Raw genomic sequence first — 18111 nt, 5'->3', positions numbered from 1 at the left:
TCTCTTTTTGAGACAGGGTCTCCCTGTAGCCCCAGCTGACCTGGAATTAGCTATGTAGGCCAGGTTGGCCTTGAACTCACAGAGATCCACCTGCCTCTGCTGGGACTAAAGGCATGCGCCACCACGCCTGGCGTTGACTGATTTTAAACAGGATTGCTGAACAGATGATGTGTGCAGCTCAAAGATAGTTTTTGATGAAAACTTCCTTTAGTTTAGTTCCTGAGTTGCTTTCCGTGTAGTCACTTGACTGCTTTCCTGCTTCCCAGTGACCATGAGATTGTGGCTGTAGTCTATTTGACCCATTTGAATTGGTCAGGCAGGTAAAGCACAGAAGCTGTTTTTAAGTGTCCAGAATAAAACAAATGAGACAGAGAAGATCATGTATACAGTTGCTGAATTTTAGCTTTCTCACACTGGAACACTCCTTCCCACTTAGTTCACACCTGCTTTCTCACACAGCTCCAGGCTTACACCCGGTCCCTGGTGGAGTGTTTCCAGTGCCCCCTGCAGCTGTTGTTTTAATGAAACTTCTCCCTCCTCCAATCTGTTTCCAGGTTTGTTCACTGTATACACTGGTTCTGTGGGCTATAGTATTGTTTTTTTCTTGTATAATGAGAAGTATTCATTTTTCAGATAACTAAGATTAAAATTTATTCATGTCACAATAGGGTCCTTTTGTACAAGTGGATGAACTGATGGAAATTTTCCGAAGATGCAAGATACCAAATAGTGAGTAATGAAAGCTCCATTTTCAGTGTGGAATTCACATCCCTGTCTCCCTATCAAGAGAGATTATTCTCTGCCACTGAGGTCTCTAAAGCCAGCTATCCATTTTGCAGAAGGGTAGTGACACCCTGGAGTGGGCTGAGCCTTCTGTACTGTGTTCATGTTCTAGCTCTAACAGCAGCTTGTAACTTAGCATCAGCAATACTATTCCCTGCTTTGTTAATAGTAGGCTAAGAAATGAGCTATAAAAAACAAGCGAAGTAGATCACATACTCTTTCATTGCAGCGGCATTTCCAACACCTCCATTGTCCTATGTTCCTTTCCAACAGCTGTTGAGGAAGCTGTGAGGATCATTACTGGTGGGGCCCCAGAGCTGGCTGTGGAAGGCAATGGCCCCGTGGAAAGCAACACAGTGCTCACTAAGGCTGTCAAAAGGCCCAACGAGGATTCAGATGAAGATGAAGAAAAAGGGGCTGTAGTCCCCCCTGTTCATGACATTTACAGAGCGCGGCAGCAGAAGCGAATACGATGAGACCGCTTCAAAACCTGCCTGCCTCTGGGGGAAGACTCTTACCCAGGATGCCCTCTTTGCCTCTTAAGTCATATGTTCTAAAGAGACAATGCTTTGTTACAAGGTTTTTGGAAACAAAGTGATGTTGTCAATGGTGCCTCTATCATATGGTTCTTGAGAAAATGGAGTTTTGAATATGGAACAGACATATCCTGCAAGAAAGATTGGGTTTTAAATAATGTGAGAACAGTAAAAAAAAATGACAGAATCACATTTTATTCCCTCTTCAAGGGTGTCTTGAATGTGCCACTTGAAGGTTTGTGAGTTTTCCACAGTTTTATTTTAAAAACTGGATGGCTTATAATTGTAAAACATCACATTTTCTGAAAAACAGTTGTTCTCAGTTTGCTTATGTAGAGTCCTGCCTTACTGTTTGTTTTTATTTATGGCAGAATGTATGGAGTCTGTTTTGTAGTTTAAAATTTTAAACAGTCCTTTAAAAAAATAAAAGGATCTCAATAACATGCCTGCTTTTGTTTGTGTGTGGCAGATGTATATGCGTACACACGTGTGGGAGGTACATGTTCTCACGTGTGTACATGTAGAAGCTAGAGAAAGACCTCAGATGTTTTCCTCTGTAACTTTTCCCTTATTCCCTTGAGACACTGTATCTCACTGAACCTGAAGCTCACCTCACCTTTTTGGCTAGGCAGGCTGGTCAATGGGTTCCCAGGATCTACTTGTCTCTGCCTCCCAATGTTAGGGCTACAATCAAGCACAGTCAGTCCGACTTTTTATGTGGGTGCTAATGATTTGAACTCAGGTCCTCATTTTTGCACAGCAAGCACTCTTATCCATTGAACTATGTCCCCAGCCCCCTTTCTGCTTCTTTGAGGTTTTATTACAATAGCTATGATTTCATATTACTCAGCCAATAGCATTTATATTCAGTGTTAGTGATATAAGGGAAAGTCATCTTACTGTGCAGACACTCAATCCTTCCCTGGTATCTTTTGGTTACTAACAAACAGTAAACATTCTGAAGAGGCAAATAGGGGCTGCAGACAAGGTTCACTTGCTAGAGTGCTTCCTTTGCATGCCTGGATCCCAGCATGAAACCAGGTGTGTGGTGGTACATGCATGTAATCTCAGCACTTGGGAAGTAGAGGCAGGAGGGTCAAGAATTCAAGGTCACCCGTAGCTATATAGCCTGGGCTATATGTGACTGTCTCAAAGGGTGGGGCGGGGGGCATGGCCTGGTGTGGTAGTATACACCTTTAATACACTTTTTTTTTGGTCTTTTTGAGATAGGGTCTCCCTGTAGCACCAGCTGCCCTGGAACTCACTATGTTGACCAGGCTGGCCTCGAACTCACAGAGATCTGCCTCTCAAGTGCTGGGATTAAAGGCATGCACCACCATGCCTGGCTTAATACATTTTTAATCCTAGCACTCAGGAGACAGAAGCTGGTGGATCTCTGTGAGTCTGAGGCCAGCCTGGTCTATATAGTGAGTTCCAGGGTACCAAGGGCTACTTGTCTCAAAAAAGTTCAGCCTAGGTTAGCTGCTTTAGAAAAAAAAAAAAAAAAAAAAAAAAAAAGGAAATTAGATCTGAGCATGGTGGTGCAAGCAGTGGCAGGCAGATCTCTGTGAGTTTGAGGTCAGCCGGGTCTACAGAGCGAGTACCAGGCCAGCTAGGGCTACAGGGAGACCCTGTCTCAATAAGGACAAAAAAGGCAAACATTTTTATAAATACTCAAATATGAATGCAATTTCCCCTAATTAATCTGAAGGAAACTGAGATTTTTCTTCAAGGACCCACTGTCTCATTCCTTGTTAAACATATTTCAAAAGGTACCTGAGTAAATCTTTCTCATGAGATAAACATAGGAAGCATCTAAGACAAAGCCAATTAAACAAAATTATAATTATAATGAGCAAAAACATGCAGATTAAGTTAGAACCTCCTTTTAACTCATTTCCAAAACAACTACTTAAACAGAAAACTGATCCTCAAGGACTGTGATTCAGAATCAGAGCAAAAAACCAACAAGGCGGGGGCAGTATGGTGTTAAATGCACTCATACTGACAATACAACTTAGAATGTGAATTCAGATGTTATTAACCATATGTCCAGATCAGCTTAAACTGTGGCCTTTACTACCAAACTTCAAACAAGACGTTATTGCTATAACATCATCCCTAGCACAGTACAAGGTTATGGAAGCTACCAGTAGTGTAAAATAAATCAGTCATGGGGGCTGGAGAGGTGGCTCAGTGGTTAAGAGCATTGACTGCTCTTGCATTGGACCTGGGTTCAGTTTCCAGCACCCACATGACAGCAACTATCTGTAACTCCAGTTCCAAGGGATCCAATGCCCTCTTCTGAACTCCTCGGGCATTGCACAACATGGGTGCCCTTACCTACATGCAGACAATACACTTATACACATAAAATTAAAAGAATTTAAAAAAAAAACAATCATACATATAAAAACAAACAAATCAATCATGTTGTTCTGCTGAGCCGGGCGTGGTGGCGCACGCCTGTAGTCCCAGCACTTGGGAGGCAGAGGCAGGCAGATCTCTGTGAGTTCAAGGCCAGCCTGGTCTACACAGTGAGTTCCAGGCCAGCTGGAGCTATAGGGAGACCCTGTTTCAAAAAGACCAAAAAAAGCCGGGCATGGTGGCGCACGACTTTAATTCCAGCACTCTTGAGACCCTGTCTCAAAAAGACCAAAAAAAAAAAAAAAATGAAGAAAAGAAATACCCTGTAATACAAGCACACAAGCACACAAGTGGCTAAGGCCAGAGGATTTCAAGAGTGTGAAGTCAGCCTGGGCTGTAAATTCCATGCCAGGCTGGCTACAGAATAAGACCCTGTCAAACAAAACAAAAAAACACCAAAAATACCACACTTTTGTCAGCATATTGACCTTGGTTAATAATTACGAATTTATTTGACAATTGTATAATTCTCTGTTGGATTGTAATTAATATATAAATGTTTAAGAATTTACTTACACCATAGTAAATAGTTCATAAAAAGTATTTCTATCCCTAAAGCAAACATCATTTAGAGTGGCAGCTCTTTGACTGTGACATTAAATAAGTGAACTTGTTTTATTTAATAAAAATTTCAAAATTTTTAAAAGAATAACAAGCTGGTCATGGTGGTGCACACCTTTGATCCCAGGCCGATCTCTGAGTTACAGGCCAGCCTGGTCTTCATAGGCCAGCTAGGGCTACAGGGAGACCCTGTCTCAAAAGACAGAACAAAAACCCAGAATCGAAACAACACACCTAAAAATGACAATCGTGAATCAAAGAAGATTGACCGCCACATGTACCACAGCCTGTACCTGAAGGTGAAGGGGAATGTGTTAAAAAAACAAGCGGATTCTCATGGAACACATCTACAAACTGAAGGCAGATAAGGCCAGCAAGAAGCTCCTGGCTAACCAGGCTGAGGCTCGCAGGTCTAAGATCAAGAGAGCATGCAAGCGCCATGAGCTTGTTTTTAAATAAAACAAGTTCACTTATTTGGTGTCACAGTCAAAGAAGAGCTGCCACTCTAAATGATGCTTGCTTTAGGGATAGAAATACTTTTTCTAAACCAGAATTTATGAACTATTTACTATGGTGTAAGTGAACTCTTAAACATTTACATATTAACTACAATCCAACAGACAGTTATAGAATTGTCAAAGGTGTAAATAAGGGAAATGAAATTTAACTAGTGGACACTGGACGCAATTGGTTGTGAAATCAAGCAACACTATTATGCTAGACCTACAGCTGATGTTCTTAGGTTCAGAAAGCAATATATTTAAACCAAGTGTGGCAAACTTACATGGGGTAATTTTAGGTAAAACTCTGGAGGCTACTGAGATTCATTTCTAGGACCAGCTATTTCTGAAAGGAGCACTGACCATCTGGTAGGTAATAATAGAGCTGAGAGCTTACCGAGCTGGACAATTATCTCCTCACCCATCCCATGAAGTTGCTCTGAAAATTATGTCTAAGAAGGCCATGTATGAAATAATTGTATGGTGCAAAGTCTGATAGGAATGCACAGCTGCAGCTGTCGCTAGATTGTGAGGAGGGCCTTCACATTTGAGTTTGATAGCCCATCACTCATTAGCATTCACCCATTTATCTATTCATTCACACATTTAATTCAATTCAAATAAATAGTAGAGATGAAGAGAGACTGTGGGCAAAGGTGGCTGTCAAGTGGTGAAGAAAGATACGACAGACTTCTGAGTTGAGCAGGTAAAGGAAGTAAATGCCAGTCCTGGCTGGGGACAGGAAGGAAGCTTTCCCTAGATGCCTATAAAAATGCTCAACTGAAGGAAGGTTGGATACTGTTGAATCTTACCACTAAATAGATGTACACCCAAAGAGGGCTATGTAAACCCCTTTGCTGATAATAAAGCAATTGAAGCATTCTAATATCTATGATCAAATTTAGTCCTAACAGTATCAAAAACATTCCCAATTTTACAGGTCGAAATACTGAGACTTAAGGGAGAAGACAGCGAAGGAAAAAAGACTCAAACCCAGATCTAAATCAGAAGTGCTGTCCACAGTTCTGTCACTGAAGGTCAGGATGGTCAAGGGAACAAATAATCAAGGTCAATGCTTTCACTTTATAGGTGTTGGAAACAGGCTGACTCACCACAACTAGTGTGTAACATCACTGTGTAGACCAGGCTGGCCTCAAACTCACAGAGCTCCATCTGCCTCTGCCTCTGCCTCCTGAGTGCTGGGATTAAAGGTGTGCACTACATTTATCTATTGCATTAACTGGTAAGACATCTTACCAGTATAGTTCATGAAACTGTTTATAGTTGAGTTATATCGTTGAAGGGATAACCCCATTTTGCAGCTTGAAATTTAAGAGAAAAAAAAAAAAAACGACTGAGAATCCACCCATCTACTCACCCAAGTGGAGCCAACAAAGCTCAAGTGACTACTCATGACATTCATTCATTCATGATGGTAACTAAAAGGCTGGACCTATCCACGTATGACTTAAGTACCAACCAAACAGCAAGTTTATGAAAAGACACTTGTCACCACAAACCTGTTCGGCAGGAAATCAAGTCAGATGCAGTCTTTATGAAGCAGCAGAACCAAGTCATTTCTGGAGGATAATTTACACACCCCAAGAATGCTTTGTCTTGGAGGGACAGCTGTAGGAGCCATACAAATAAATGCTTTTTCTTTTCATGGTGGTGGTGCTGGAACCCAGGGCTTCATGCTGCTAGATAAGCATTCTACCACCAAGCTGTATCACCTGACCCACAAATAAATATTTAATGTTTCTTTTTATTTTATTATTTTTATTTTACATATATGAGTGTATTGCCTGAATGTGTGTAAGTGGTGAAAGTGCACCCATGTCATGCAATGTCCACCGAGGTCAGAAGAGAGCATTGGATCCCCTGGAACTGAAGTTAAAGGTGGTTGTTGTTAACTGCCATGTGGGTGCTGGGAATCAAACCTGGGTCCTCTGCAAGAACAGCCAGTGCTCTTAACTACTGAGCCACTTCTCCAGCCCCTGTTTCTTTTTGTAAAATTTATTTTAAATTATGGCTGTGTGTGGATATGTGCATGTGAATACAGATCATGATGGAGGAGGCCAGAGGCACCAGATCCCCGGAAGCTGGAGTTACAGGTGGTTGTGAGCCACAAGACGTGAGTGCTGGGAATTGAAATCAGGTCATCTTCAAGACAGTATGTGCTCTTAACCACTAAGCCATTTCTCCAGCCCCTAATATTGTTTCTTGAGTAAATGGACTAAATGAATTTTGCCTTTCACTGATATTTCTATGAGACCCTGGGAAGGAAATTAGCTCAGTCATAAAGCAACAAGGAGCTGGAGAAGTGGCTCAGAGGTTAAGAGCACTGGCTGCTCTGCAGAGGGCCCAGGTTTGAATCCCAGCCCCCCCACGGCAGCTAACAACTGTCCATAACTCAAATTCTAGGGGATACGATGCCCTCTTCTGTCCTCTAAGGGCATCGCGTGACATGGGTGCACTTATACACATGCAGGCATAACACTCATACACATAAAATATTTAAAGCAACAACAAGATGATTCAAAGACTATTGTGATTATGAACTATGCTTCCTTCATTTTTGGCTTCCACTGGTTGTAGAACTCCATCAGCAGTTTCTGCACAAGTGCTAAGTCTGTGAAGGCCCTTGCTTTTTATGCACCAAAGTCTCAAATTGTCCAGAACCCAGGAGGGAAAAAAAACACGTAAGGGCTAACTCTCAGAAGAGTTCGGGGGATTTAGGAAGAATGCTATGGGAACTGGTGACTCCACCCTGCTGCAGTTAGGGGCAAAGATCCTTTCCCCACCCTTGGAGGGGAGTAGAAGCCCCAAACAGGCTGTCACAAAAACTAGGGTTGCCACTGAGATACCCCAAGCTTTTTAGAGAAAGGGTCTCATGTAGCCCAAACTGGCCTCAAACTTGCTAGTAGCCAAGGCTGTCCTGGAACTGATTCTCCTACCTGTAACACACCCAAACTTTTATGACTTTCTCAACCAATCATGTAGCACACACTTGTTTTTACTACAAAGAAAAAAACACATTAGAGCAGTTTGCAACACATACTTGAAGAAACCACATCCTCAATATAACCATTCATTCTTTTTATTTATTTGTCTTTTTCAGCCAGGGTCTTGCTATGTAGCCCAGGCTAGCCTCCTGCCTCAGCTACTGAGTGCTGAGTGCTGGGGTTTCAGGTGTATTCCACCCTGCTGGGCTCACCATGTGCTCACAGAGCCTGGCATAACTGGACAGCTTTGAAAGAGGGCGCTCCATCTGTCCCCCATCCACGTCCATGGGATCCTCTGAATTATTTCACCCTGCGCTTCTGGTCACTGGAGGTCACTCCATGGCTCTGCTTCTACAATAATGTCCTTATCTAAAACATATACAGTATATGTACACTTCTTTTAAAAACAGAACAGATTATTTATGAGATCCAAGGTACTCGCATAGTCACATGGTATATGAGGAATTCTGGTTACTAAAGGACCTTGAACATTCTGCTCAAATACCAGGGATTTTCTGCCATCTTTATCTAGATTAGCGAGGTTGGGATATTTGACACTTTGAGTTTAAATTCAGTTACCACATCTGTGTATTCTATCACAGTGAACTTTTTAAATAAAATCCCATACATTTTTCTTTCCTATTATACTAAACTATATACGTATATCTTTAAATTTTCCTCCATAGCTTAAGGCTTAAAAGTAAAAGAATTTCATTTCTTTAAAACCCATGTCATTGTTGTCTTTGAAGCAGAGTCTCACTATATAGTCCAGACTGCTCTTTAACTTGTAATCCTGTTGCCTCAGCCTCCCAAACGCTAGGATGATAGGCATTTGTCACCATGCCTTGCTCCATAAATTTTAACTCCCACCATCCTGGGGTTCAGCTGTATTTCTATAGAAGAGAACTAGCATTTTCCTTTTTGTTTTAATTATTTTTTTGAATATGGAGTTTATGCCTCGTCCCAAATGACCCTCCCCTCAAGTAGCGGAAACTATGGGGGCACGCTACCATGTCCAACTTTGTGTGAAAGATTAAATGCTAGAGATCAAACCCGGGGCCTTGTACATGCTAGGCAATCACTGACTGTTGTGCTACATGCCCCCTCCCCCGAAACCAACAAAATAAGCTTTAGAAAATCAAGTTAGCTCCAACAGGTATGGTGGCCCAGGCCTATAAACCTAGCATTTGGGAGGCAGAGGCAGGAGGACTGCTGCAAGGTTGAGGCCAGTGCCGTCTACAGAGCCAGTTCCAGGCCAGTCAGGAGTGCGGAGGTATGTACGTGTGTGTGTGTGTGTGTGTGTGTGTGTGTGTGCATGTGTGTGTATATATAGAGAGAGAGAGAAAGAGAGAGAGAGAGACTCTGTTTCAAAAAAATAAAAGTAAATATCATGTAACTCTGCTGTAGAACAAAATGCTCTGAAACATTGGCTAAGCCAGTAGAAGCAATTAATTTGTCAGTGTTGGGACAGAGGGACCCAGGACACTGTAAGATGAGATAGCCCTTCTATCATAAAATACCCAGAGGGAGGAAAACGGGAAGCAGTGAGGTAAAGAGGGCAAGAGGAAAGTCACGGCTTGGTCTTTTACTCGTGGTGGCTATCAACGTGGGGCATCTGAGAAAAGAACTCTCCAAAACCACAGGAGAGAAAGACCCCAGCCTCCTCAGGAGGACGCAGCTGCTTTGAGAACACAGCACAAGTGGAGACGCAGGCAGCCAACCGCGGAAAGCTAAGTGCTACCTATAAAACTCAAGATAACAAAAAGCTTCTTCAATTTGTAAACTTCCACTCATAAGTACAATCTCTCAAAATAGAATTCTGTGCATTCTTCAAGTCTTTTCAACAGCAATACACAATATTCTTCCCTTTGGAATCGTTGCTATTAAATAGAAGTGTACTACACAGCCATTCTCCAAAGCAACGGCATTGTTAAGACAGGCATTCTGAGGCGATGGTGAACACTGCTGCTGTCAGGCGCGCTAGGATCGGAGGAGGATCTTACTGAGGATTGAGTCGTAGTAAGGACTGAACACCATCTTATTATAGTTGACCAGGCGAACAAATCTCACAGCAACTTCTTCCAGCTCTTTCTGAATGGGACCCAATCCCCCAGGCACTGCAGGCGATGGCCTCTGATGGCCAGAGGCAAGGTATGTTTCCAAGAATGTCAGGATTCGGGATTCTGTGATGGAAGAGAAGAGGGATAAAGTGTTTCTCCTTCAGGGCGACCTTACATACATGTGACTAGGCTTCAGTTCTTACTTTAGTGAGGGCTTGTTTGGGGATGGCTTTCCAGGCCACACCCAAATGGGATACTCAGAACCTTGCACTTCTACATAGTCATCCCATTTGTAATGTTTCTCATACCTCTAGAGGGTTGGTTTCATGAAACTAGACTCCTTAACCTGGTCCTCATTCTCTTTCCTCAGTACTCTGCACGATGCCTGTCAATTAAGACCTGACCCTCAGAAGCTCCAAACACATATGCAATGCAAGAATACATGTGTGCATGCATGCATGCATAAAGGGAGACTGCAGCATTGATGTGTTCTGATCTCAGAAGAGCAGGACACTGAGACCAACACTGACCACTGCCAAAGGACACTCACAAAGAAGGAAAATAAAATGGGAATAGCAAGTTCAAAAATGAAGAGGGGTGCTGAAGAGATGGCTCAGTGGCTAAGAGCACTTCCTCCTCTTTCAGAGGAGTTCAGTTTTTCAGCACACACACTGAGCAGTTCACAACTGCCTGGAACTTCAGCTCCAAGGGATCTGATGCCTCTTCTAGTCTCTGTGAATACACACACGCGCGCACACACACACACATACACACACATCTTAGAAAAAAATTGTTCACAAGAGAAAAGAAGGCTGAGAGTGCAGCTACACAGTACAGTGCATGTTTAACATGTGCTGGCCCTGGGTTCAATTTCCAGAGCTGAAAATATTAGAAAGAGAAGGAAGAGAAAAGAGGAGGGAGGGAGGGAGACTGCTGGGTCACCATCCCATGCTCTGTCTTTTCCTTCTGAGCCCATGGGAAAAGGGGCTAAGACTCACAGTCAGGCCTCAGCAGTCAGGGAAGCTGGGAACTTGTCCTACTTAAAGAGGGATGACTTTGATCAATGCTTTTTTAGCTCATTCCATCCTACTTTGTACTCTATCAACCAAAAAAGATCTGATCAAGCCACATTTCTTGTAGATTTAATTACAAAAACAACAGACATTTATATTGCTTGAATGGGCTTTTTTAAAGCACCTCTTCTGTCTCCTGTACTGAGGTACCCTCTTAAGTACAAACAACTAGTACCTTTGAACCTCCAAACACAAACATACTGAAAGCTGGGTCCTAGTACCTCTGTTCTTCAAGGAATCTGGTTTTCTCCAGGTTCCCAGAGCTGGAAGCCTCACCCAGAAGAGGGCGTCCTTGTATAAACCCACCCAAGGGCTGGTTTCTCTCCCCCAGACTGTAACTAGAGCTACCAGGAAGCAAGCAAGGTGTAGTTTCAGAAGAAAGTAGCTACAGGCCTAGGGCTCTTCTTGCCTCTGTACCCTCCTTGAATACAAATCTGGGTGATCTGCCCCTTCCTCAGTGACACATTGATTAAAATGTGGCCAATGCAGGGCTGGGATGAAGAGGGTTTGAAAACAAAGGTCTTAATTTTTTAAAAATTGATCTATCCGCCGGGAGTGGTCCTAGCACTCAGGAGTCAGAGGCAGGCGGATCTCTGTGAGTTCAAGGCCAGCCTGATTTAAATAGTGAGTTCCAGGACAGCTGGAGCTACAGGAAGACTGTGTCTCGAAAAGACCAAAAAAATAAAAAAATAAAATAAAATAAATGCAGAATATATTTAATATTTGATTAAACTACTTTAATTAATCATATATTTATAGCAATTATATATTTATATATATTTTTTATCTTATTGTAGCCCCAGCTGGCCTGGAACTCACTATGTAGATAACACTGGCCTTGAACTTACTTACAGAGATCCAATTAAAGGCATGCGCCACCACACCCTGCCCAATTTTTTACAAAAATATTTTATTATTTTTATGTGTATGTGTATGTGTATGTGTATGTGTATTGCCTGCATGTAAGTGGACCCATGTTGTGTAATATAGTAAATATGTGTATATTATATATCTATCAATCTATAGATATATATACTGCAGTGTTGCTATTTCAATACGTTTAGTACTTTTTTTGTAGCCCCAGCTGTTCTGGATTCACTATGGAGACCAGGCTGGCTTCAAACTCACAGAGATCCACCTGCCTCTGCCTCCCGAGTGCTGCGACTAAAGGCATGTGCCACCACACCCGGCAGGTTAAGCTAATATGGTTTTAATTAATAATTGTAATTATGAATAGTTAATTTTGAGTTTGGGCTGTTTTTTTTTTTTTTTTTTTTTCTTTGGGTTTTTTTGAGATAGAGTCTCAGGTAGCCTGGGATTAAAGTGCTGGGATTAAAGGCAAGCATCACACTTCCTGGCCTACTTTTTAAGATTCATTTTTATTATTTTTATTTATTTAGGCCTTTTTTTTTTTTTGTCTTTTCGAGACAGGGTCTCTCTATAGGCCCAGCTGGCCTGGAACTCACTATGTAGACCAGACTGACCTTGAACTCACAGAGATCCTCCTGCCTCTGCCTCCTAAGTGCTGGGACTAAAGGCATGCACAACCACGCCCAGCTATTTTGGTCTATTTAGGCAGGCTCTCCCTGTAGCCTCAGCTGGCCTAGACCTGAAGACCAGGCTGGCCTTGAACTCATAGAGATCTGCCTGCCTCTGCCTCCCAAGTGCTAGGATTAAAGGCATGCACCACTGTGCCCAGCTCATTTTTATTATTTTTAATTGCGTGCACGTGCACGCACGTGCATGTGTGTGTGTGTGTGTGTGTGTGTGTGTGTGTGTGTGTGTGTTTGTCTGTGTGTATATATGAGTACGTGAATGCAAATGCTCATGGAAACCAGAAGAGGGTATTGGACCACCTGGAGCTGGAGTTATAGGTGGTTGTGAGCCCAGTGTGGGTGCTGGGAACAGAACTCAGTTGTCCTCTAAAAGAGTAGGAAAAGCTCTCAAAGGCTGAGGCATCGCTCTAGTCCCATTATCAGCCATCTTAATAGCTGAGTGTTCTTCACTTGCTGTTTGACCAAGGCTAGCCCTTTACAGTTCTTTTGTTTTTGTTTTGTTTTGTTGAAACTGGTCCTCACTGTGATGCCCTAGCTGACTTGGAACTTACTATGTAGATTAGCCTCAAGCTCATAGAGAGCTGCCTGCGCTTGCCCCTGCCTCTGACTTCTGGGATTAAAGGCGGTTGCCACCATGTCTGACTCTTTACAGTTCTTATTACGTGTAGTCCTCTCTGTAACCTTGTCAGGCTGTTAACATCATATCCTTTCTAGGGATGCAGGGACCCAAGGGTCAAGTCACCTGCCAAGATACACAGTAAGTGTTGAAATAAGGATGAGCCAAGGCCTGTGATGGCTTCTGGCCACATGCCTGTCCTTTTAGCCAAGTGATCATACTGGTGATGAATCACTCTCTCCTCTCCCAGCAGTGCTCATAAATCCCATTGGACCTCAGATTGTTTCCCAGGGTCTGTCCCCCAGGCCCTGTAAGAGTATGTTCTTGATGCACATCCCACTGTGTCACAAACATACCCATGATCCTTCGAATGGGGTCGTCGGGACTGGCCAGAGCCTGGATCTGGCCCTTAAGTACAGTCTCCTTGCCCAGGGAGGATGGGGAGGATCCACATGAGGAGAGGCAGCAGCTCACCTCCAGGCACACTTTCTCCCCAATGGCAGTCAGGGCATCCTCTAGATGGAAGGAACTGGAGAAGGAAGAGGAGCCAGGAGAAGAAAGGTCTTGTAAGTATAGCGCACACATAACCAGCCCTGCCCTAACAAAAGCAATGGCACTAAGGAGTGGATTCATGCGTTAAGTGGAGATTTATGCTTTCTTTCCTGTTCCCTTACTTCCTAGGCTGTGTACACCTGACTTGGGAGCACTTTTTTTCCCCTTTCATTATAACAGAACTTCTTTTGGGGGGCAGGACTGGGTCCAACTTATGTAGCCGAGGATTACCTTGAACTGATTCTTCTGCCTCTGCCTGCCGAGTGCTGGGACTATAGCTGTGTGCCACCACACCAGGTTTTATGGGCTGCTGGAGATCAGGACTTCATACATGTTAGGCATGCACTCTACCAACTGAGCTATATCCCCAAGCCTCAAAGCACAACTTGCTAGTGCTTATGTCATGAAATAAGCTTGACTTATGAATATCTTTAAGCACCTTTAGAGAAATACACAAGAGATGGGGCAAGGTGGCACATGCCTTTAATCCCAGCACTCAGGAGGTACAAGGCAGGTGGAGCTCTGTAAGACCTGCTTAAGACCAGACTCCTTATGGTCTACATGAGTTTCAGGCTTGCCAGTGCTACACAGTGAGATCCTGTCTCAAAATAAAACCAAACAGTCATAATGGCCTTTCCCTTTGGGGTTGAAGAAATGGCTCAGGGCTTGTTAAGAACACTGGTTGCTCTTCCAGAGGACCCAGGTTCAGTTACCAGCACCTACATGGCTGCTAACCTTTTCCATAACTCCAGTACAAGGGGATCCGATGCCCTCTTCTGGCCTCCAGGGGCATTGCACACATGGGTGAACTCTACATGCAGGCAAGATTTTCACACACATAAAAATAAAATATTTTTTAAAAAGAGGAAGACTGCCAGGCATGGCGGCACATGCCTTTAATCTCAGCACCTGGGAGGCAGAGGCAGGAGATCTCTGAGAATTCAAGGCCAGCCTGGTCTACATAACAAGTTCCAGACCAGCTGGGGCTATAGGGAGACCCTGACGAAAAAAAAAAAAAAAAAGAGAAAGATCAGCAATTTGGTAGCTGTGGGACAGGTGTGTGTGTGTGGAGGTGGAGAGAAACAAATCTTTTCATTGAATATTCTTTTGTATCTTTTGATTTTTTTTTCCATGCTGGAGATCAAACCCAAGACCTCATAACAAGGTAGACCAGGCTGCCCTCAAACTTGATATGTACCCAGGGCTAGCTTTAAACTCCTGAAACTCCCACTTGGCCTCCAAGGTGCTGGGATCACAGGAATGTGCCACCATTCCCAGCTTATATTAGCTAGTTTTAGAAGAAAAAAAAATCCAAAATAGTTTTTTAAAATTGCACCTTGATTCCTTGGGGCCCCTAGACTCCCTGAGAGCACCTGAAAGACAGTCTTCTGCTGGTGGGGATGCATGGGAATAACATTTCAATTTCATCTGTTTTAATAATAGCTACTGTTGGGGCTGGAAAGACAGCTCAGCGGTTAAGAACACTGGCTGTTCTTGCAGAAGACCCGGGTTTGAATCCCAGCACCCACATGGCAGATAACAACTGGTCCATAACTCCAGTTCCAGAGGCTCTGACAGCCTCTTCTGTCCTCCGCGGGCATTGCACAACACAGGTGCACTTGCCTACATGCAGGCAATACATGCATACACACAAAATAAAAATAATAAATTATTAAAAATTAAAAAAAAATAATAGCTACCGTTTACTTACTATCACCATATGCAATTCCAAAATTACGGTTTTTCTGGTTCTAGGTCTCCTATACCAGCAGGACTTCTGGGAAATGTGGGAGCAAGCCCCGGGACTCATTGCTGAGGCCAACTTTGTACAGCCCTTTAACAGCCAGGGCAGATGTAGGAGTCCAGGACCAGACTCCCAAGGAAGTGCTGGACTGGGCTCTCTCACTGGTAGCTTTGACAATGCTGTTCTACTAGCAGATCTAGGGGACAGCCCAAGGCTGTACCTGGGCAAGGGCATCCTGCTAGGCCTCAGCCCAGCAGTCTCCTCTGCTGAGTCAATCCCTAGTCACAGTGTAAATATGCCCCGCTAGCCCTCACCACACCCACACCTTCTATAAGCTAGCAGTACAATCCCTACATTCTACAAGGATGAGAATGTCTAGGGGTGTTTCCTTCTAAGAATCTTTAGACAGGGCCTTGTCAGATACATGGTTTACTGGAACTATTCAAATCTACCCTATGTGCTGTAAATCATGTAAATCACCACATCTGGCTTTTTTTGTTTGTTTTAAATACATATTAGTATAATCCCTGTACTCAGGAGGCAGAGGCAGGCTAATCTCTATGAGTTCAAGGCCAGCCTGGTCTACATAGCAAGTTCCAGGCCAGATGAGCCTACAAGAACTTGTCTCAAAAAGACAGAAAAAGAAATATGTATCAGTGTTTTGCCTGCATGTCTGTAAGTACACCATGTTTGCCTGGTGCCCACAAAGGCCAGAAGAGGGCCATCTGATGCCCTGGAACTGGAGTTAAGGATGGTTGTTAGCCATCATATGGGTAATGGGAACTGAATCTGAGTCTTCTGCAGTCAGTGCTCTTAACCACTGACCCATGTCTCCAGCCTGTTGATCTGCTTTTTTGCTGGTGTTGCTTGTTTGTTTTTCTTGGACAGGGTTTCACTGTGTAGCCCTTGCTGGCCTGGAAATTGCTATATAGAACAGCCTGGTCTTGAACTCACAGTGATTTGTCTGCCTCTGCCTCCAGAGTATTGGGATTAAAGGCATGTACTACCCCACTTAGCTATGTATTCTGCTATATAATAAAATACCCAGAACAGAATGTCTACAAGGAGTGGTCATAGGTCAGGAAAGTTAATGTTTGTGTGTGCCCCTGGAGGAATAACATTTGTTTTTTTTGACCTTTCTCTTTGAAGAGACACACCAAGCAAGTAGCTGTCCTGGTGGTCAAGACTTGGTTCCTTTCTTTTTTTTTTTTTTTTTTCTTTTTGAGACAGTGTCTCCCTGTAGCCTCAGCTGACCTGGAACTCATTATGTAGACCAGGCTGGCCACAATCTTACAGAGATCTGCCTGCCTCTGCCTCCCAAATGCTGGGATTAAAGGCACCACACTCCATCTCTTCGGCTCTTCGATTTCTTAAGGTTGTGGTTTTACTGCTTTTTGGTTGTGAAAGCAATGGGTGGTAACTAGTTTTTTGTGTGTGTGTGTGTTTTTAGGTAAATAAGACTAGGTTAGAAAATATGGATTAAGCGCAGGGTAAGTTTCATCTTTTTATTTCAGTTCCATATGTATATCAGCATGTACTATACTACTGACAGTAGAAACTGAATTGCTTATAATGGGTACTGTGCTGGATAGCTTTAGTGTCAACTTGACACACCTGGGTTGAGAGAGCCTCAACTGGGAAATTGCCTCCATTGGACTGGCCTGTGGCCATATTTGTGGGGCATTTTCTTGATTGTTGAGTGATGTGGGAGGGCCTAGCCCACTGTGGGTAGTGCCACCTCTGGGCAGGTGGGCCTGTGTTGGATAAAAGATCAAGCTGAGCAGGGGCCAGAGGAGCAAGCCAATAAGCAGCGTTCCTCCATGGCCTGTGTTCCAGCTCCTGCCTCCAGGCTCCTGCCCTGAGTTCCTACCTTGGGCTCTCTGATGAACTGTGACCCAAGAGATGTAAGATAAATAAACCCTTTCCTCCCCAAGTTGGTAGTGGTCAGAGTGTTTTGTCACAGCAATGAAGAACAAACTAGGACAGAAATTGGTACCAGAGAGTGGGATATTGCTATGACAGACTGACCTTGGTGTTTTGGGGAGGACTGTGGAAGTGTTTGGAACTTTGGGCTGGAAAAGTCATTGTGTGCTCAGAGTTTGTTGCTGTGGAGCTTGGAACAGTTATGCTGAAAGAGTTGTAGACAATAGAGGCCTGGCTTGTGAAGCTTCAAAGGGAAGCAGAGACTATCAGGGCTATTTTTGTGAGATTTTGAATTAAGAATCTGTGGGTTCTGGTTGAAGCCGGGGTTGAAGAATCAGCTGTGATTAAGAAGAGACCAGAACCTGAAGTAAAACCTTTGCTATACTGGGACAATTGATGCTGATTAGTTGAGGTTGAAAAATCAGCTGTAAGTAACAAGATACCAGCATCATTGTGGTGAAGTCTTCTGGGAGGTATTTTCTCAGGGTCAGCACACAGAGGGGACCCGAGCCTCTATCTCAAGCTAGAAGGGGGACTTGGTAATGTGTAAGAGTCTCCTGCATGGTTCTGGTGTTGAAAGTGTGAAGGGGTCACAGAGAGCAGCTGAGGCTTGGCACACTGAGGCCAGAAAAGGCTATAGGGGAAAGTGCAGCTTCAGTAACAGTTAAGACCCTAGGGCTGAAGGGGTCATGGAGAGAATCTGAGGCTTTGCACCAGGAGAGGCAAGAAGAAGCCATTGGTGAAGGTGTAGCCTCAGTTTCAGTGGAGATCCCAG

At 43.6% G+C, this 18111-nt stretch overlaps 2 protein-coding genes across 8 annotated transcripts in view; one reads left to right on the top strand and one right to left on the bottom strand.

Annotated features, from left to right (window-relative positions):
• Cstf3 (cleavage stimulation factor subunit 3) overlaps positions 1 to 1762 on the top strand; it is an 85016-nt gene extending 83254 nt beyond the window's left edge. For 2 of the 3 annotated variants that reach the window (XM_029555296.1, XM_008851560.2), the window contains 3 exons: positions 460 to 554; positions 669 to 729; positions 1057 to 1762. In XM_029555296.1, coding sequence (XP_029411156.1) covers positions 460 to 554; positions 669 to 729; positions 1057 to 1259 — 359 coding nt within the window. In that variant the 3' untranslated portion in view covers positions 1260 to 1762. Of the gene's footprint in view, positions 1 to 459; positions 555 to 668; positions 730 to 1012 lie in introns of all 3 variants that reach the window. The other variant, XM_029555299.1, reaches the window with a different exon arrangement.
• The window catches only part of Tcp11l1 (t-complex 11 like 1), a 90179-nt gene that overhangs the window by 28554 nt on the left and 43514 nt on the right, over positions 1 to 18111 (bottom strand). Inside the window, exons 8-10 of one of the 5 annotated variants that reach the window (XM_008851588.3) lie at positions 13474 to 13646; positions 9816 to 9995; positions 7887 to 8181 (exon numbers count right to left, since the gene is read on the bottom strand). In XM_008851588.3, coding sequence (XP_008849810.2) covers positions 8135 to 8181; positions 9816 to 9995; positions 13474 to 13646 — 400 coding nt within the window. In that variant the 3' untranslated portion in view covers positions 7887 to 8134. Of the gene's footprint in view, positions 1 to 7886; positions 9996 to 13473; positions 13647 to 18111 lie in introns of those variants that run through there. The other 4 variants (XM_017802880.2, XM_017802883.2, XM_008851574.3 and 1 more) reach the window with 4 other exon arrangements.

Source organism: Nannospalax galili, unplaced genomic scaffold (assembly GCF_000622305.1).
Source record: "Nannospalax galili isolate Female #2095 unplaced genomic scaffold, S.galili_v1.0 scaffold11, whole genome shotgun sequence".
Lineage (NCBI taxonomy): Eukaryota > Metazoa > Chordata > Mammalia > Rodentia > Spalacidae > Nannospalax > Nannospalax galili.
Note: the sequence above shows the minus strand (reverse complement) of the source record. Positions and strands in the feature narration are given on the sequence as shown.